This window comes from Pristiophorus japonicus, chromosome 5 (assembly GCF_044704955.1).
Source record: "Pristiophorus japonicus isolate sPriJap1 chromosome 5, sPriJap1.hap1, whole genome shotgun sequence".
NCBI classification, from domain to species: domain Eukaryota; kingdom Metazoa; phylum Chordata; class Chondrichthyes; family Pristiophoridae; genus Pristiophorus; species Pristiophorus japonicus.
In genome coordinates this window covers 281,269,349-281,290,412 of record NC_091981.1, presented here as the reverse complement: position 1 = coordinate 281,290,412, position 21,064 = coordinate 281,269,349, and the positions used below count along the sequence as shown (strand labels likewise).

General features: G+C 44.3%; 2 protein-coding genes across 33 annotated transcripts in view; one reads left to right on the top strand and one right to left on the bottom strand.

Annotated features, from left to right (window-relative positions):
• The window catches only part of LOC139264722 (obscurin-like), a 571,531-nt gene extending 565,276 nt beyond the window's left edge, over window positions 1-6,255 (top strand). For 23 of the 28 annotated variants that reach the window (XM_070881692.1, XM_070881694.1, XM_070881707.1 and 20 more), the window contains 2 exons: window positions 3,272-3,421; window positions 4,201-6,255. In XM_070881692.1, the coding sequence (XP_070737793.1) occupies window positions 3,272-3,421; window positions 4,201-4,378 (328 nt within the window). In that variant the 3' untranslated portion in view covers window positions 4,379-6,255. The remainder of the gene's footprint in view (window positions 1-3,271; window positions 3,422-4,200) is intronic. The other 5 variants (XM_070881704.1, XM_070881702.1, XM_070881700.1 and 2 more) reach the window with 3 other exon arrangements.
• A 2,639-nt stretch (window positions 6,256-8,894) lies between these two features.
• The window catches only part of LOC139264720 (guanylate kinase-like), a 62,140-nt gene continuing 49,970 nt past the window's right edge, over window positions 8,895-21,064 (bottom strand). For all 5 annotated transcript variants that reach the window (XM_070881675.1, XM_070881677.1, XM_070881674.1 and 2 more), the window contains exons 3-8: window positions 19,550-19,591; window positions 17,522-17,618; window positions 12,986-13,124; window positions 11,430-11,514; window positions 11,066-11,151; window positions 8,895-9,556 (exon numbers count right to left, since the gene is read on the bottom strand). In XM_070881675.1, the coding sequence (XP_070737776.1) occupies window positions 9,524-9,556; window positions 11,066-11,151; window positions 11,430-11,514; window positions 12,986-13,124; window positions 17,522-17,618; window positions 19,550-19,591 (482 nt within the window). In that variant the 3' untranslated portion in view covers window positions 8,895-9,523. The remainder of the gene's footprint in view (window positions 9,557-11,065; window positions 11,152-11,429; window positions 11,515-12,985; window positions 13,125-17,521; window positions 17,619-19,549; window positions 19,592-21,064) is intronic.

Sequence of the window (21,064 nt, the reverse complement as noted above, 5' to 3'; positions counted from 1 at the left end):
CCAGTCTACTCAATCTGTCATCATAAGGTAACCACCTCATCTCCGGAATCAGCCTAGTGAATCGTCTCTGTACCCCCTCCAAAGCTAGTATATCCTTCCTTAAGTAAGTTAACCAAAACTGCACGCAGTACTCCAGGTGCGGCCTCACCAATATCCTATACAGTTGCAGCAGGACGTCCCTGCTTTTGTACTCCATCCCTCTCGCAATGAAGGCCAACATTCCATTCACCTTCCTGATTACCTGCTGCACCTGCAAACTAACTTTTTGGAATTCATGCACAAGGACCCCCAGGTCCCTCTGCACCACAGCATGTTGTAATTTCTCCCCATTCAAATAATATTCCTTTTTACTGTTTTTTTTCCCAAGGTGGATGACCTCACATTTTCCGACATTGTATTCCATCTGCCAAACCTTAGCCCATTCGCTTAACCTATCTAAATCTCTTTGCAGCCTCTCTGTGTCCTCTACCATGAGCGCTTATCTTGTGCAGTAACCTTTTATGTGGCACCTTATCATATGCCTTTTGTAAATCCAAATACACTACATCTACTGGTTCCCCTTTAGCCACCATGCTCATTATATCCTCAAAGTGCTCTAATACATTTGTCAAACACAATTTCCCTTGCATAAAACCATGGTGCCTCTGCTTGATTGTATTATGATTTTCTAAACGTCCTGCTACTCCTGCCTATGCCTTTTTAGAAATTGTCTTCTCCAGTAAGGTTCAGCTAATGTTTTATAGCATGTGGAAGAGTTATTTAGAAGAGTTCAAAGGTGAGAATACCTCTGACCGTCATGTCATCATCCATCACCATCATAGGCAGTCCCCTAGAGTCGAGGATGACTTGCTTCCATACTAAAAATGAGTTCTTAGGTGATTGAGAAGTCCAATGCAGGACCTACAGTCTCTGTCACAGGTGGGGCAGACGGTGGTTGGAGGAACGGGTGGGTGGGGAGCCTGGGTTGCTACACGCTCTTTCTGCTGTCGACACTTGGTTTCTGCATGCTCTCGGCGAAGAGACTCGAGGTGCTCAGCGCCTTCCCGGATGCTTTTCTTCCACTTTGGGCGGTCTTCGGCCAGGGACTCCCAGGTGTCGGTGGGGATGTTGCACTTTATCAAGGAGGCTTTGAGGGTGTCCTTGAAATGTTTCCTCTGCCCACCTGGGGCTCGTTTGCCATGTTGGAGCTCTGAGTAGAGTGCATGTTTTGGGAGTCTCGTGTTAGGCATGCGGACGATGTGGCTCGCCCAGCGGAGCTGATCGAGCGTAGTCAATGCTTCGATGCTGGGGATGTTGGCCTGAGCGAGAACACTGACCTTGGTGCGCCTATCCTGCCAATGGATTTGCAGGATCTTCCGGAGGCAACACTTCTCCAGTGTTTTGAGGTGCCTGCTGTACATAATCCATGTCTTTGAGCCATATAGGAGGGCAGTTATCACCACTGCTCTGTAGACCATGAGCTTGGTACCGGGTTTGAGGTCCTGGTCTTCAAACACTCTCTTCCTCAGGCGACCGAAGGCTGCACTGGCACACTGAAGGCGGAGTTGGACCTTGTCGTCGATGTCTGCCCTTGTTGACAGTAGGCTCCCGAGGTATGGAAAATGGTCCACGTCGTCCAACACCATGTCGTGGATTTTGCTAATCAGGGGGCAGTGCTGTTTGGGGGGGGGGAGCAGGTTGGTAGAGGACCTTTCTCTTACGGATGTTTAGTGTAAGGTCCATGCTCTCATACTCGTCGGTGAAGGTGTTGACGGTGGCCTTCGAGTGTGCGCAAATGCAAGTGTCGTCTGCATTACTGCAATTCGATGACGGAGGATGGGACGACCTTGGATCTGGCCTGGAGGCTGTGGAGGTTCAACAGATTCCCGTTTGTCCTGCCATTTAGCTCCACTCCAGCGGGGAGCTTGCTGAGGGTGAGATGGAGCATTGTAGCAAGGAAGATCGAGAAGAGTGTTGGTGGGATGACACAGCCTTGCTTCACCCCTGTCCGAACGTGGAATGTGTCTGTGATGGATCCATTGGTCAATGTCATCATGGAGCAGGTGGAGGATGGTGACAAACTTTTGAAGGCAGCCGAATTTGAGGAGGATGCTCTATAATCCCTCATGGTTGACAGTGTCGAAGGCTTTTGTGAGGTCAAAGGCAGCCAGGTACAAGGGTTGGTACTGTTCCTTGTTTTTCTCTTGTATCTGCCACGCGGTGAAGGTCATGTCCGTTGTGCCCCTTAATGGGCGGAATCCGCATTGCGAATCTGGGAGGAGCTCTTCAGCCAGAGGGAGAAGGCAATTGAGGAGGAATCTTGCAATGACTTTCCCGGTGGTCGGCAGCAGAGAGAATCCTCAGTCGGAGTCACCTTTCTTGAAGATGGTCACAATTATAGCGTCTCTGAGATCTCCTGGCATGTTCTCCTCCTTCCAGATAAGAGAGATGAGGTCATGGATCCGCACCAGTAGTACTTCTCCGGCATGTTTTAGTCCTTTGGCAGAGATTCCATCTGCTCCTGATGCCTTGTTGTTATTCAGTTGTCGGATGGCCTTTTCAACCTCGTGCCGGGCTGGGGTTGTGCTGAGATGGTGGCGGGTAGCATGCTGTGGGATGGAGTCGTGGTCACTCACGTCGAAGACAGAGTCTCGGTGAGGGAAATCCCCGAAGTGCTCCTTCCAGCGGGCACTGACTGCCTCTCTGTCCTTGATGAGCACCTCACCGTTCTTGGCCAGCCGTGGGGTAGGGCCTTGGGCTGTTGGTCATCTTGACTGCGCTGAAGAATCCTCGCAAGTCGTGGTTGTCGGCTAGCTGCTGGATTTGTTGTGCTTTCTCCACCCACCATTTGTTCTTTAAGTCGTGGGTTTTCTGTTGGATCTCAGCCGCCATGTGAAGTGACAGTGTAAATTTGTTTGTGCTGACTTCGTCTATTCAGTATTTCGAGTTAACTCGAAAGGTTCTTTTAGAAGTATTGAGCAGTTCTTGCAGCATAGGAGGTGGATACACCATATTTCCCCAGATGTCAGTGAGTTTCTGACCTCAAGGGGAGGTGCACAAACCAGATGGGTTTCTCAGTAGGGAATGGGGGACGAAACAGCTCATCACCTCGGGCAGCTTTCCCCCACTGGCCAACAGTCGCTCACAGAGCAGCACCTTGGGCAGCAAAACTTTGGCTTGTCCTCTTGAGCAATGCATTGGGGAGGGGGAAAGCAATGAAAGAAAACGGGAAATGCAAACTGAATTTACAAAAAGATTCCCAACCAGAGACACTATTTCCATTCTCTTGCAGGTTGAGTGCAGATTGTCCTTTTAGGTCTGATAAAGATTGTGACAAAGAAAAGAATATAAGGAAAGGGAAAGTCAAGCTGGGGCGATGCTACGCTGGCCTTTCGCAAGGAGCGGTTTCATTTCTGAAGAATACCCTATGCCTTAATCCAGGGTGAGTGTTCCATTTCCCTTGCTCTCGAGTTCATTCATAAATACTTCAAACCTGTCTTGACTCCACAGCTTTGCTGAATTTGTATCTGTAGGACTTTCTAAACTAAGATTGTTCTTGGGACGGGGGCGGGGGCAAGAGGGGTGGAGGACTGCAATTTATTTAATAGGAAACAGTGAATCATATCTCAAAACATATAATTTTAATCAAAAGGACACAAATGCAGTAACTTTTATTGGATGAAATTGCATTATATATATATATTTTTAAGATCAATGGGTATGTTGGAATTGTTGGTTCCAAAAGTCGGGTTCTAAAAATCAGGAAGTTACAAAGATCATCTCATAGAATTAAAATTAACCACCAATGGCCCTCCAGTTCAGAGCTATACAAACCAGTTAAGATCCTTTGTTCAACCTAAGCTAATCTCCGCTGGGGCCACAGAAGGGGCACTGCAGTTTACCACTGTGTCCCTGAGAAGCACTTCCTCTGCTGGGAGTGCACGTTTGTGGAGAGTGGTTAAAGACATTATCAGGTTCACCTGTGAGATCCTGCACAGTTGGATAGTTGGCCAGTGGCTTCTGGGGTAAGACATTAAAAGATGGCCAGTGCCCTTGGAACAAGACCTGGAGGAGGGCACCTTCAGAAGGGCATGAGAATTGAAGGAGTAATTTGGAAGAAAAGGAATCAAGCACTTTTAAAAAACTGTGCAGTTACTCTTGTGACTGACTGTCCCTCACACCATGATGTGTCATTGCATTTTTCTTCTATATATATTGCAGAGGAAGACCATGTGCCTCTGAATGCCGTTCGTTTCCGTGGTTACAAGACGACTCAAAAATGAAGCTAAGACGCTCAACAGTTTCCTTTCAAACAACAAAGCTCAGGAATTACTTGAAACAACGGGAGAAACGGAGGATGCTTCTGTCGACAAAGCACGAGGTGCTGATACTTCAGTGACGAGGAGAAATGAAGAGAAACAAGTAAAAACAAATCTTTGTAATGTACCTGAATGTATGTCACCTTTTTCTTTTTAACTTTGAGATAACTTTAGAGGAATTCAAGGAAAATTGGTTTGCAAGCCATAAACTTGTGTTTGCACATCATAAGCCAATAATTAGACAATCACATCAGGAGTGTTACTGCTTAGAGAGCAGTCGGTCCAATAATTTGAGTGATAAAGAATGAAATGTGTCCCAATTTATTCCAAATATCATATATCAACACCAACTGTAGTCTTTGCATAAAAACTGATACAAAGCATAATGTTTGCATTAGCTTAAGTTATAGTAGCCTTTCCCCCTTCCCTTGCAGAATACAATGAATGCTGACCCCTTTGCTGAGAGGCAGCATGTAAACAAGGGAGGATGGAATCCTGGGCGATAGTAGAGGTGACCGTGTGGATGCAGAAGGAAATATGTTTGCTATGTTGAGACAGGTAGAAGTATAGCGTTGAAAGCGTATAAAGGTGGACCACAGAAGTCAGTGGAGGAGAATTAAACATATGTGTCAAAGCAGCGGTTCAATATTATTTGAGGAAAAGTTTCAACTTGAAAAACAAATTCACTGCGAATATCCACACCATTCCTGCAAACACAGTTTTTTCAAAGCATATGGGTACAATAGTGTTGTGGTTTATGTTACTGGACTAGTAATCCAGAGATCTGAACTAATAATGCAGCAAGCGCGAGTTCAGATCCCTTTATGGCAAGTTGAATTTTTTTTAAATCAGAAAATAGAAATAAATAGCTGATACAGTAAAAGTAATCATGAAGCTAAAAACCCAACTGGTTTACTAATGCTGTTAGAGAAGGAAATCGGCCATTCTGACTCCAGTGCCAACAAGCCACTCAGCTGTATCAAACTGCTACCAGCAGTTCAAGGCGAAAGCCCACCACTTTCTCAGAGCAACTGGAGCAATTTGCCAGCGTCACCACATCCCGAGAATGAATAAATTAAAAAAACAAAATAATGACACTCATCGCAAAACAGTTTTCATCATCCAAAGATGCACCAGTTGTGTTTGGAGGTACTAATTAGGCGTGTCATGTTTTTGCAGTGTCTGTAGACTCTCTTGGTCAACTTGCTGCTTTCAACTCTGTTCTGCAGAGATGTACGAGAGTCTACCCCCCATACATGTGAGATGCAGGCCAGAATCGACAGTAGTTGGAGCTGTCAAATTGTTTCCTTTCTGGACGGATGAATATAGCCCTGGTTATCAGTTCCGCAGTACTTCTAACATTTGATTAGAGGTGCCCTTAGAACTATCTAGTGATTACAATAGAAACCATTTATGTAGGACTAAAATAGCCTTTTAAAAGCTACAGAATATATTGCTTACACTAGTATTGTATTTCTGGACAATAAAAGGCTACATTTAAGTGCACAAACATTTCCACTCTAAGTAACATATTAACTAACTCTTTCAGGCGTGCAGTAGAATTTCTGCGTTAGTTTTGCAATTTCACAATTTTAATATGGTGAGAGGCTACTCTAATTACGATTTTTTTTGTTGATTTTATGCATCGCTCTATTTTTTGCTTGTTTTACAAAGGTCAGCTTTTCAAGATACATTATCTAACTCCTGAAATAATTTTTGGAAATAAAATTTGCAAGCGGAGGTGCCCTGTGGATGGATATCTGTCGATTGATCCCAACATCTTTATATAGAACGGAATCCAAAGAGGTCGTCAGTTTAAGAACATCTCACCAGACTAAATAAGAATATTTTTAATACAAGCCTTTAATCTGCATGCAATCTCAATATTGTACGTGTGAAAGTGTTTTTATTTTAATAAAGTTTTGCTGTTCAAAAAAGGAATCAATTTAAAACCATATTTAATTTTCATATAATTTGTGAAATCTGTATGTGGACTATTACAAGAGAAAGATATTTTAGCAATTTCAATTTATTGGTTAGACGGGAGCCAGCAGGTCCCTCGACTGGAAGGCCAGAGCTAGTCTGGGGCAAAACCGTCAGTGACTGTTGCCTACGTAGGCATGGGCTCCTCTATAGCAAGAGAAGCAACTGGCTGAAGGATTCAATCGGAACATGGATAGATTCTGCCATCAGTCGACTTTGTTGTGGGCGACCTGTCCTTCGACTGATAAGGGACAAGTATATTTAATGCCCAATCTTGGCTCAGTGGTAGCTTGTTACCTCGGTATCAGGTCGCAGTTTAAGCTCCGCTCCAGGATTTCTTTTGGGGTGGGGGGGGGGCGCAGGGGCAATAAGGCGGCAGAGAGGCATAAAGGGAATCATAGGTTTCCATGGAAGGATGAGCTAAGTGGGCGGAACAGCCTCCCTCATCATTAGTTGTCTGTGATGCAACACAGGCACAATTTCTGTCTGCAGTTTTTTTTTACATGCCCACCACATATTCTCCAGGAATCAAACCAAATAGACAGATGCTTGTAGTGTGTGAAGAATGTGGAAAGGAAAATAAAATTCAAGTTGCAGAGAACTGAGGTAATGGTATCAATGAAAGAGGGAAAACCACACTATCCACTCATGCAGAAATTGCCAGCACTATTATTAGGCTTGCAGAGCTGTGACCTTATCACATATAGCAGTCATCATACTTTGGTTTTGCAACCATGATCTAAACTGTAGCCAGATTCAAGCATATTTTTTGTAGCCTGTCTGTTTGAGGAATTATTCCCAGATGTCTTGGAGGAAGATAAAACACAAAAAAAGGTGCTTCATAGCTCAAAATGGAGATATAGCATGCTCCGTGGCATCTGCCTCTGTATCCAGCTCAGCAGAATCTACAGCCACCATTTCACATCCTGAACCTGCAGTAAAAATTACTACAGTTGCAAAATCCACTTGCCCCCCACACCTCAATCATTTTGGTCCATGAATAGACGTCTTGGCCTGTCAGCGCCACTCAGTATCTGCTATGGAAATCATCAGCACTTAAATACTTCAAACAAGCATCAATTTGTTCATCAGTAACAAGCTGCTGACATGGCTGGGCACTTGGCCATCTGCTGCATTAACCTCCCTCAAGACCGTACAATTATAAATCAGCGCGCACTCGTTTCATTTTCCAAAACAAATTAGTTTTTCTTGTGTTTGGGTGGGCGGTGGATAATGGGGGATTCTGTCTACTTCAGCCCCTAGGATATGTCCGTGTTTGCCTTTGCTGCCCAGTGTATTTCAGTCACTGATGGGCAGTGCCAATCTTGTCAAGATTTTTTTCTTTCGGCTTCAAGCTCCTTTTCTGGTGTACGGTGCACAGCTGGTGAACACCAACACCCAAGAGCTTACTAGATGCTATTGGAGAATTTCAATGCAGAGATTCTGCGACCTATTTCTTTGCTTTCTCCATGGGAGGTTCTTCAGTGCCGATGCAAAACCTCCCTTGATCATTGTCTGCCCAAACGTACTCTGTTCTTTTCGTGACTGGGAAAGATAAGCTCAAGGAACAACATCTCATCTGTCCGACTAGGCATTTTGCAGTCCTCAGGCCTTAATATTGACATTAATAACGCTAGATTTTAACTACAGGGTATAGCTCCCATGTCTCTTTCGTAGAAAATGCTGGCGGTGTGGAATGGGGTGTGCTGGTGTTGCTTGGGATGGGAGGAGTAGGTTAGTGCTAGGGGTAAGGACCTCGCAGTGTCTGCACCGTTGTAGCCTGCACATTCAGCTTTTCATGCCTCCCTTTCTACCTGTCGATTCCCTATCCCTTTCAGCTATACAGTCTCTATACCTTGTAAATATCTCTGATTTCTCCCAATATCGCATGCGAATGCCATTTATCCATCTCCTGCTTTCCAATTAAACAGGTTACAGGTCATTCTATTTTGTGTGCCCCTCCTTTGTTTTAACTGTTCGTCTGTAATATCTACCGTTCGTCTACCGATTGAAGAGTCCATACCTGAACCATTGGCTTGTCCGTCCATGTCCATTCTCTCCACAGCTGCTGCCATTACATTGGAGTTTAGAAGGATGAGAGGGGATCTCATAGAAACATACAAGATTCTGACAGGATGGGACAGGTTAGATGCGGGTAGATTGTTCCTGATGTTGGGAAAGTCCAGAACCAGGGGACAGTTTTAGGATAAGGGGTAGGCCAGACTGAGATGAGGAGAAACTTCTTCACTCAGAGTTGTTAACCTGTGGAATTCCCTGCCACAGAGAGGTGTTGATGCCAGTTCATTGGATATATTCAAGAGGGAGTTAGATATATGACCCTTACAGCTAAAGGGATCAAGGGGTATGGAGAGAAAGCAGGAAAGGGGTACTGGGGGAATGATCAGCCATGATCTTATTGAATGGCGGTGCAGACTCGAAGGGCCGAATGGCCTACTCCTGCACCTATTTTCTATGTTTCTATGACCAGCTGAGAGCTTCCGATGTTGTGTGTTTTTGTTTTGTAACTGGTCACTGTCCTGTCAGTCTTAGGCATGGAATAAACACAACATTCCAGCTTTTCTCATTGGTTTTATTTATTCCCAAAAGAAAGACAAGTCATTTTGTTTGGGAGGGGAAATTCAGAATAAAAAAAAAATCAGACATATTTCCTTGTTAGAATAATTCTTCTCCGACTTTGATACATTCAATAATGAGACGACAACACAATCACCTATATGGAAGTTTGCTATTTGTGAGATAGCATTAATCAGTTTTCTCAGAAATTATCCAGGTATAAAAGGCCTTGAGCCAAGTCTACTCCTTTCCATTGGTCCAATCATGATCACCTTTTCCTCTATTAAAAACATTATAAGATACAACAGTAATAGTTTGTGTTTGGAGTGTCTCTTTACTATTGATACTGTAGTTAGTATCCAGTATATACTTTAATAAAAAACACAAGCTATAAAATTGCACAAGTACTTTCCACGTATTAGGCAATTCCTCAATATACTGAACAAGACAGTAAAGCCATGTTTTTTTCTCATCAACAAGCTTAGAAAATGGAATGCCAGCTCGACAAAAACAAACCCAACACAAAAATAACATCCTTTTTTAAAAAAAAACTTTTAAGATAATAAATACATGGATGTTTTGTTCAGAAATTTTCATTCTTCCTACTTAGTACAAGCTGCTGGAGTAGAAGGTTAGAACTTCTGGCTGGAATGGAGTTCAGGACTAGTTCAGTTCTGTAAGTCTTTCGCTTTTTGGATTTCCTACAACAAAACACCACAAAAAGCATTAGGAAGCAGGTTTTCTGCACAAACCAGTGATACATATCTACTTTTATTGATCTGAAACTGCTTTCACAGCAACACTCTTACTCAGTTTCCTTTCTTTGTCTAGAGCAGTGGGACTCTGCATTCTCAATTTGACACCATTTCTCCCATTTCAAATTATCTCAGTTTATTCCTCCATTCCTAAAGACAGCAGCTCATGTGATAGCGCAACTCCATCTCCCTCACCAAGTTTCAATTCTCCAACTTGCTCTCAGCTGGGTTTGAATTCTCAATCTCCATTCTAAATCCCCTACTCTCTCCACAATATTCTACACTCATTTCCCCTTCCTTCTCTGACAAGCTGCTGGAAGTCTCAGTGCAGGACACATCCTCGCCTGTCGCAGTCAACTCTCAAGGTTCCACGTTATCTCTTTCCAGAGGAGAGCACCGGGGATGATTGCTGTGGTTCACAACTTTTAGCACCCTGTTCTAACAGAGACCCATCCTCCCTCCTCCTGTAGATATTGGGATCTCCTCTCTTACTCCGACCCCCAGCATGGTCTTCTCAAATACCTCATCGATAAAATCTTCCCACTCCCCAATAGTTTGAGACGTGGCCAGCCACTCACTAAGGCTGACTACTATTCAGCCCCGAGTGCATTGACCAGCTTGTAGTTGTTACAGCTGAAACCTTCCAGAATACTTTGCAGCCCTGCAATCATCAAGGAGGACAAGAGCAGCAATACCTTCACCTCCAAGTCATACTGCAAGATCCCTAAAACAGCAACGAGATGAAGGACCAGCTAATACGCTTTTTGGTGGTATTTTTGGAGGAAGGTTTGCCAGGACCCTGGGAGAACCTGCTCCTCTTCAAATAATGCCATGGGATGGTAAATATCCCTCCTGAACCACTTGTACAAGCATGGCTTTGTTTCATTTTGAACATTGCAGCAGTCCATCAGTCAGCACTAGAAAGTGCTAACCTTTGCTCAAGTTAGGTTTGAACTCAGAACCTTATGGAAAAACTCTTATACGCAGCGAGTGGTTAGAATCTGGAATTCACTGCGTGAAAGGGTGGCAAAGGCAGATTCAATTGTGGCTTTTCAAAAAGGAAGTTGTGGATAAGTACTTGAAGGAAAAAAGATTGCAGGGCTACAGGGAAAGGGCGGGGGAGTGGGACTAGCTGAGGTGCTCTTGTAGAGAGCCGGCATGGGCTCGACGGGCCAAATGGCCTCCTTTTGTGCTGTAACCATTCTATACTATCCAAAGACAAGAATGAGCCAAACTGGCGAAACAAATGTGATCAAACGGTTATCTTTCACTGCGCTGTACCCTAATGTTTCACTTATTTTAAAGATCTAGCAGTAATCATCCAGTTGATTTTACAAGAAGTTTACAGTAAACTCTTTTGCTCCCATTGGTGTTAAATGGCCACACGTTATAATAACTAAAAAGTTCATCGCACAAGCAAGTCAGTGTTCCCAGGCTGATCTGCAATTAGCTCACCTCAATCAGAACCGATTTCAACCGAGAATAGGCATCTTCTAAATCATCATTAATTATTACTTCATCAAACATACCAGGCTCTTTACCTGCAAAACAGAAATATTTACAAAGATCCATCATAGATGCTGTTCAGTGTATTTATAATTCTGGTCTTGTTCTAATTCCAGATTTATTAATACCCCTCCAAAAAAAATATTCTAACACTCAAGTGTTGTACTCACCTGTCTTTGCAGTGCCAAATTTGCATCATTACACCATCTCCCAACAATCACATCGCTAACGCTATATCCCATTATAAATAGAAACTTTTATTGGTACAAGAATATACATATAAATATCAGCAAATATTTGCTGAAGTACTTACTGAATTCCATGTCCAATTTTGCTGCCATTAGCCTCTTTTCTAAACTTTCCTGGGATTCAGTTTTTCTCTTTCTCAATCGTTCTTCCTAAAAATGGGTTTAATAGAACACGTTGTGAAAAAAGATTTCCAACAGTTACATCAGAGTTGCAATTTATTTCCCATCTATTTGCTTGGGAGAGTAATGTCGAGGTTACTGGTGATTTACCTGCTCAATTTAGTTTGGCAATCACAAATATACTGTTCAAAGTTGTAGGTATGGCATAACTTTCTTTGGAACCTTCAGAGATGTTCTGTAAGTCATCAGAAAGTCCTGCCTTTAATGTTTGTGGACAAGTTTCAGCAGACCTATTGAATTCACTCGAGATATAAAAATCAACACTGTAGCTAAACAGCTGTACAAGATTCCAGCCTTTAGCACAAAGGATATGGAAATTGTTACGTTAATCTTTGGTTTTTCATCTGGACAAATAAATTAAAATATATATGTATGACTGTGAATATCCATGTGTAAAGTCCATTCTGCATGGGACAAGAGGTTCCAATTACAAAATCCTATTCAAATCTCAGTACAGGGTATTTCAGCTGATGCAATTATGAAAAGCTAGGATCAGTAGTTGGAAAACAGACACACATGGTTCAGTGGAGCGCGCCTAGTCAGCAATGTGTCAGACATTTCAAATCATTGATCCAAATGGTGACAAGATTATTGCCAATGGACTTCAAGAATCCTCCAGCGTAAAGCTTGTCTGAAAGGAATCTCGTGCAGAAAATTCACAAAATCATATTGTTGGCCTTTCCTCACAAGTTGCCCGACACTGCAATGTTTTATTTTACTTTCTACTACCCTGCTTATCAAGGCAATCGTAGAATCTTGCAGCAGGGAAGGAGGTGACTTGGCCCATCATGCCTATGCTGGCTCAATGCAAGAGCCAGCCAGTTAGTCCTACTCCCCCTGCTCACTCCCCATTGCCCTGCAAATGTTCCCCCTTAAAGTATTTATCCAATTCACTTTTCAATATTGAATCCGCTTCCATCGGCCTTTCAGGCAGTGCATTCCAGATCACAACATGTCCAGCACACTTCTTATACTCATTCATGTTGCTCGGAATTCAGCACAGAGTGACATTGAAAATACTTAGCAGTAGATGATCATTTAAAAATCCTGTCTGCGAGTTGACTTTAAAGTTATAGTAAAAAAGGATTAATGCAAGTCAGGGCTATAAGCTGGGCTTGGTTTTAATGATTCCTGGAGCACCCAGTGCCATGTTAGAGCACGGAAGCACCCCAGGAATGAGCATCCAACAACTGCGACATGGATGGCACTACAAGGTTAAAAAAAAATAATTTAAACGCAAGTTATAACTTTTCCATTCTCATCTAGTCGACAGCCATGGGTGGATAATGATCTTTATGACTCTTCCCGAGGAGTGTTCCTTTAAATAACGGGCACCTCACACTACTTCACTCTCCTGATCTGATAATGGCTTTCATGAAAAGTGCATCCTTATCCCAACAGCAAAGCTGTAGGTGGCAATACTAACTGGTGCTGTACTTACTAGAATTTCAAATGATGGCGGCTGAATAGAAAGGTAGATTGGGCACAGGTCTGTTTTCTTGATATTCCTCACGCCCTGCATGTCTATGTCAAGAATACAGATTTGGTTCTTGGCTTGTACGGCCTGCACCGCTGCTTTACTGCAAGTAAAACAAGTCATTTCAGTATCAGGCCAGCGGCTGGCATTATTCCCAGAGGAAAAGCTCCCAATGTAGGCTTGCCAGTTACATAATGAACCCGAAACACAACTCAAATTCACCAGAATGATTCTAAAAGAGTTAAATTATAAAGGACAGGTTGCATAGACGAGACTTATATTCCCTTGAATATAGAAGATTATGGGGTGATCTAATTGAGGTGTTTAAAATGATTGAGGATTTGATAAGAGTAGATAGAGATATTTTCCTCTGACGAAAGTCCAGAACAAGGGGGCATAACCTTAAAATTAGAGCTAGGTCGTTCAGGGATGATGTCAGCAAGGAGTTTTTCACACAAAGGGTAGTGGAAATTTGGAACACTCGCCCCCAAAAAGCTCTCGAGGCTGTGGGGTCAACTGAAAATTGAAATTGATAGATTTGTTAGGCAAGGGTATTAAGGGTTATGGAACTAGGGTGGGTAGATGGAGTTAAGATATAGATCAGCTGTGATCTAATTGAATGGCGGAATAGGCTCGAGGGGCTGAATGGCCTTCTGTTCCTATGAAACAGGGCCAAAAAAAGAATTGACGTTTTAGATGGCAGCTTTCATCTGTGTGACCTAGTGAAAAGCCCCATCCAAAACATTAACGTTTCACTTTCAGATGCTGACTGTCCTGCTGAACATTTCTATCCTTCATAGCTTTTTCTTTTGATCAGATGAACTTTCTATGGTTCGGGATTCTTTCCAATGCTGTCTAAAAATATATTATGGCGTTGTTCACAATGCATCAGTGGATACGTTTTCTTGCTTAACTGGCTTGGTGTCTTTCTTTTCTGGTTCGCTACACTATTTGGGGCCAAGCTTCAGCCTGAGTTGCTCCTGTTTTTTTGGAGCAACTGGTTTAGAATGGAGTATCTTAGAAATTTGAATTCTCGGCATTTAGTTTGCTCCAGTTCTAGTCAGTTAGAACAGTTTCACTTTGGAACAGAATTTTTTTTTCAAAAGGGGGCGTGTCCGGCCACTTAGGCCTGTTTTCAAAGTTTCGGCAGTGAAAACTTACTCCAAACTAACTTAGAATGGAGTAAGTGAAGATTTTTGTACATTCGAAAAAACCTTGTCTACACTTTAGAAAATCAGGTGTAGGTTACAAATTAGGCGTAGGGGATTTAAAGGGAAGTTTACAAACATTAAACACTTCAGTTTTACAAATAAAGAGCCATCATCAATGATAAATGATAAATACATCAATACATCAATAAATCAACCAATAAATCAATCAAAAAAAATTAATAAAAAATAAAAATTAAAAAAAAACATTTTCTATTTACCAACTGCAGCACCGGAAGTCCACCAACAGCGTGCTGGGACGGCCCCCCCCAGTGTGTCTCTATCTCTCTGTCAGTGTCTGTGTTTCTGACAGCGAGGAGGGAGGGAGGGAAGGAGAGAGAGGAGGGAGGGAGGGAAGGAGAGAGAGGAGGGAGGGAGGGAAGGAGAGAGAGGAGGGAGGGAGGGAGGGAGGGAAGGAGAGGAGGGATTGAGGGAAGGAGAGAGGAGGGAGGGAGGGAAGGAGAGAGGAGGGAGGGAGAGAGGAGGGAAGGAAGGAAGGAGGGAGGGGAGGAAGGAGGGAGGGAGGGAGGGAGAGAAGGAAGGAGGGAGGGAGGGAAGGAGAGAGGAGGGAGGGAGAGAGGAGGGAGGGAGAGAGGAGAGAGGGAGGGAAGGAGAGAGGAGGGAGGGAGGGAAGGAGAGAGGGAGGGAGGGAAGGAGAGAGGAGGGAGGGAGGGAGGGAAGGAGAGAGGAGGGAGGGAGGGAAGGAGAGAGGAGGGAGGGAGGGAAGGAGAGAGGAGGGAGGGAGGGAAGGAGAGAGGAGGGAGGGAGGGAAGGAGAGAGGAGGGAGGGAAGGAAGGAGAGAGGAGGGAGGGAAGGAAGGAGAGAGGAGGGAGGGAAGGAAGGAGAGAGGAGGGAGGGAAGGAAGGAGAGAGGAGGGAGGGAAGGAAGGAGAGAGGAGGAAGGGAAGGAAGGAGAGAGGAGGAAGGGAAGGAAGGAGAGAGGAGGAAGGGAAGGGGGAAGGAGAAAGGAGGGAGAGAGGAGGAAGGGAAGGAGAGAAGAGGAAGGGAAGGAGAGAAGAGGAAGGGAAGGAGAGAAGAGGAAGCGAAGGAGAGAAGAGGAAGGGAAGGGGAGAGGAGGAAGGGAAGGAGAGAGGAGGAAGGGAAGGAGAGAGGAGGAAGGGAAGGAGAGAGGAGGAAGGGAAGGAGAGAGGAGGAAGGGAAGGAGAGAGGAGGGGGGGGGCAGGGGGGGAGGGAGAGAAGGAGGCTGAATGGCTGGGCCCAAGACTTTGGGCTGGATTTACAGATAGGTGGGGTCGGGTCTCAGAGGTCGGGGGGGGGGAGGGAGAGAGAGAGTCGCGGAGGATGGCGCGGAGGTCAGGTCGGGTTTGGGTGGGGGGTAAGAGGAGCAGAGGTCGGGTCGCCGGGGGGGGGGGGGGGGGCGGGGGTGGGGGGAGGTCAGGTTGGGTTTGGGTGGGGGGAAAAGAGGAGCGGAGGTCGGGGGGCGGGGGGAGGAGGAGGAGCAGGGGTCGGGTCGGGTGGGAGGAGCCTTATCCACGCAGTCCCAGTGAGGCCATTCGACCAGGGCTAGGGGCTGCGTGCTTCGGGCCCCTCCCACACAGTTTTGGGCACCTGGAGCTACTGCACATGCGTGCCCACTGTAGCGCGCATGTGCAGAGGTCCCGGCACTGTTTTCAGTGCAGGGATCTGACTCCGCCCCCTACAGCTCGTGCTGCGCCACGCCCAGCTCCAGGGGACCTGCAGGGAGCCGGAGAATAGTTAAGTTTTTTTTAGGCGCACTTTGTGGCGCGAAAAACGGGCGTCCAGGTCCGGGCTGCGCCATTTTAGGCTCGGCCCGAAACTTGGGCCCTTTATTACTACTCTGTGTCTTCTCAGCTTCTCGCGCTCACGTCCTTGTGTGGGGTTGTAAGTACGGTGGGGGATGGCAGCATTTTAGGATTGTGCCATCAGGGCACCAGCTGAGGGAGGCATCGTGCCAGTGCTGCAGACTGGCAAGTTGTGAGTGCAGGTCACAGGTGTGTGGAGATGGGAGGCCACACACTGCGATTTCGTTAGCAAACACAGGGCGAGTCAGGGTAAAATGGAAGGATTTTGATCAGACACGCTCAAGGATAGGGCTGTTGATTACTTAGTACAGACTATACAACAGCTGCTGGCTGCTGCTAATTGGATTACTCCCTTGAAAGGTGACTGAACTCGAAAGGGGATTTGGTGGAATTGGAATTACTGCAGCTTTGTGGCATCTATTTTGAGAACACTTAGGATTTGATAATTATTTCATTTGTGTATGAACACCACTGCTACAAGTGATTATACTTACTGTCCAAATCATCATCATCATCATCATTCTCGGCAGTCCCTCGTATCGAGGATGACTTGCTTCCATGCCAACAGGTGAAGGACCTAATATTCCAGGTCCCGAACTACATGTTGAAGGGTGGAAGATGCCTGTGCGTGGATTTTTTTAATGTGTGGTGGCCGTTGCACACCAGCCACCACACGGGCTTGACAGAGCGAGGTCTTGGTCAAGTGGAAAGGATTACCCAAAACTAACTGGAGACCAGCTCTGCTGCACAGACCGAGGGCGCACACATATCTCAGTGTGGGCTGGCCCATGCTGCCTCTGCGCCCTCGCCTCTTCTGGGCCCCAGACTCACGCCTCTCCTGGGCCCCAGTCACTTCCATCTGGCATAATACAGGTGACTCAAGTGTGATAAAAAGAAAAGGAACACAACTGATCTGGTGGCGTAACACAGCTGGCTGGATTGTTAAAAAGCTGAGAGAGAGAGAGAGAGAGAGAAGGTAGGGGAAAGAGTGCAAGAGGAATGGGGAGTGAGTGAACAAGTCAGAGGTCAAGATAGCGCGCAAGATAACGAGAGAGTGCGAGAGCGAGATGAGTTAGATGGTGAAGCTTCAAAATTTCAAGATGGCAGCTGTTAGGTGGGTGAAGATCAGGAATGTCGCGCTAACTGTACAGGAGCACTAAACGGTCAACAGCTTCAGTCACTTATTGCAGTTAGGCAGCTTTCCCAGCCACAGCAATCCCTGAAAAATATGCATTCCACCTCAAGAGCCGCATCCTGTAAATTATACCTCCTAATGGCTGACGTGAGGCAATCCTTTAAGGGAATATTTAACTTAGTGATTAAAATCAAAACGTTAATATATGGGGTTGGATAATAGCACACTGGAAAAAAATTACTTCACCACTAGACTATATAATCAAATAGATTTTAAAGGAGGGCTGGTCTGGGTTGAGAATCAGGAGTCAACCCATTAAACTGCCTCATCCCTCAGTTAACACAATAAATTACCTTCAGAATCGCAGCACATACCTTGTTCCATATCGGTTCCCCGAGAACTCTGCATTTTCTATAAATTCCCCAGCTTCAATGCCACGAAGCATTTCATCTCTCGTTACAAAATGGTAATCTGGGTACAGAACACAGACAAAACTCTTGAATCATTATTACAAAACCCACAGACAACATTTTGTACATTCTTTTTTTAAATTTGTTCCTGGGATATGGGCGTCGTTGGCAAGGCCTGCACTTATTGCCCACCCCTTGAGAAGGTGGTGGTGAGCCACCTTCTTGAACCGCTGCAATCCGTGTGGTGAAGGTACTCCCACGGTGCTGTTAGGGAGAGAGTTCCAGGATTTTGACCCAGCGACGATGAAGAAATGGCAATAAATGTTCAAGTCAGGATGGTGTGAGACTTGAAAGGAGAACTTGGAGGTGATGGTGCTCCCATGCACTTGTTGCCCTCGACCTCTGAGGTGGTAGAGGTCGCGGGTTTGGGAGGTGCTGTGGAAGAAGCCCTGGCGAGTTGCTACAGTGCATCTTGTAGAGCACAATGTAGAATGGCCTATCCATCTTAAGACGAACCCAGTTCGAGAAACTATTGAAGAAAAAGAATGCCTACATTATATTGTTTCTCATCATGCCTAAAAGCACATCGGTGCAGGTGTCACTGTGTAGGCAAATGAGGCAGCCATTCCATGCTAGCATCTTTCCACAAACCGCAATGGGAGTTAATTTGGTGCTTTTTTTGAGAAACCACAAATTCAAATCATTCTGGTCAAATTAATTTTTTTAACCAAGTGGAGAATTTCAGCTAGTCAGAGTTTAACTTCGCCTAAAAGGGTTTTCAAAGACACAAGAACATAAATAGGAGCAGGAGTAGGCCATACGGACCCTCGAGCCTGCTCCACCATTCAATAAGATCATAGCTGATCTGATCTTGGCCTCAACTCCACTTTCCTGCCTGCCCCCCCATAACCCTCGACTCCCTTATCATTCAAACATCTGTATATCCCCACCTTAAATATATTCAATGACTCAGCCTCCACAGCTCTCTGGGGTAGAGAATTCCAAAGATTCACGACCATCTGAGAAGAACTAATTCCTTCTCATTTTAGTTTTAAATGGGAGACTCCTTATTCTGAAACTATGCCCCCTAGTTCTAGATTCTCCCACGAGGGGGAAACATTCCCTTTGCATCTACCCTGTCAAGCCCCCTCAGAATTTTATAAGTTTCACTAAGATCACCCAAACTCCAATGAGTATAGGCCCAACCTGCTCAACCTTCCTTCATAAGACAACCCGTTCATCTCAGGAATCAACCTTGTGAACCTTCTGTGAACTGCCTCCAATGCAAGTATATCCCTCCTTAAATAAGAGACCAAAACGGCATGCAGTACTTCAAGTGTAACAGGCCTTCCCTACTTTTATACTCCATTTCCCTTGCAATAAAGGCCAACATTCTATTTGCCTTCCTAAATACTTATTGTATCTGCATGCTAACGGTGTGTTTCATGTACAAGGACCCCCAGATCCCTCTGTATATCTCAGCATTTTGTAATCTCTCCCCATTTAAATAATAACTTGCTTTTTTATTTTCCTACCAAAGTGGATAACCTCACATTTTCCCACATTATACTCCATCCGCCAAATTTTTGTGCACTCACTTAGCCTGTCTATATCCCTTTGTAAATTCTTTGCGTCCTCCTCACAACTTGCTTTCCTACCTTTATCAAATTTGACATTATACTCGGTCCCTTCATCCAAGTCATTAATATAGATTGTAAATAGTTGAGGCCCAAGTAGTTTACTCTCATTTTGCTTTTCTCCCTCGTTATCAATGTCTTAGTCATCCTCTGTTGATTTTTAAACAGGGGAAAATGTACAGAAATGTACATTAGATAAGTGAAATAATCTTTGATACCACTTTCTTAGCACTTGTGGGACCTAAACAAATTTTTAAGCAGTAGAGATAAAAGATTATTAACTAAGAACTTCAAATGCTACATATTTAAAATACAATGCAAAGAGATTTATAAGTTAAATGAAATAGGCGCTAACCTTTGCCATTTTCTTCACCTTGCCTTGGATTTCTTGTTGTATCTGTAAAATAATTTTCACCATCAGGTAAGTGTCACCAAGAACATACACATAGCGCAACACTCAGTATATCAATAATCTTCAAAGCCCAAGTGTCCTACTGTATGTTTTCATGAATTGGTCTCAACAGCAAAAGGCAGAATGCAGAGTTAGTTTGTTTTAAAGTCAAACAAGACCACCCACTGACATGGGATGGTCCAGAAGTACATTATTTCCATGTTATTCAGTGGAGAGGAGTTATATCGATTGAACTGTGAATCAATCTGACCATAAATATTGCTCTGTATATTCAGTTTGCTGCAGAATAAAGCAGCTTAAAATTATTTAAACCAAGCCTCACCTTGTCTAGTGTCAACTCATTCATTTTTCGGAGAAATTGCCCATGCAACAGACATGGATATCCAATTCAAATCAATAGAATAGATATCCAGTCCAAGCCACTGAATGAATGGAGGTATCTATCGCAGAACAGAGCAATTTCTGAGTAAGCAATTTAACGCATTTGTATGGAATTATTTAACATTTTGCTGGATTTGCTTTTAGCCAGTTTAGTTCCAATGTTGCACCATAGAATGATAGATTGGCCACCTTCCGTGCTGTAACCATTCGGCCCATCGAGCCCATGCGGGCCGGAGGATGGAACCTGCGCTCTTCCTGCACTCTATGGGGCTCAGTCCCACACTGGGCAAGGGGAAGTTATTTGCCCTGGGCAGAGTATATGAGGTAACTGTCATTTACAGTTACACCCCCAGGTCCGCTATTGTACAATTTGACAGGGCAGCAGGAGTCAAATCCCATACAAGTCCCTCAGACTGAGAACATTGAACAACTGACGCCACTGAATGAAGTGAGGCATCGATCGCAGAGCCGAATTCAGAACAGAGCAATTTCTGAGTAAGCAACGCAATCCAATTTAACGCATTTGTATTAACATTTTTCTGGATTTGCTTTTAACCAGTTTAGTTCCAATTCTCTAATTTGATTTCTAATTCCAGGTTTCTACTTGGAGTAATCTAACTTGGTGTTTAAAATAAATATTAACAGGGTAGATAGAGAACATGTCTTATCTCCAATAGGGGAATACTGAACAAGGAGCCAAGTTATACTCACAAAATTGGAACTAGACTGGTTAAAAGTAAATCCCTTCATACAATTACAAGTTGCCCAGAAGAAAAATTTAAAAAGCACTAAGGCTGGAAATATCACTCATTTTGGGGCGATAGCGATCATAGTGGAAAGTCTAGCCCATAAGATCAACTGAGAAGTTTTAAAAGGGTGATAAGTACTTGGGAAGCAAAATGAAAGAAGGAACTTGCATGGGTATTGAAGGACATGGAGAAAAGGTAGGACTAAGACAGAGTTGACTTAATGAGATGAATGGCCAACTTCTGTTTCTACAAATGTTCTGATGAAAGGTCATCGACCTGAAACATTAACCGTTTCTCCAGAGCTGCTGCCTGACCTGCTGAGTGTTTT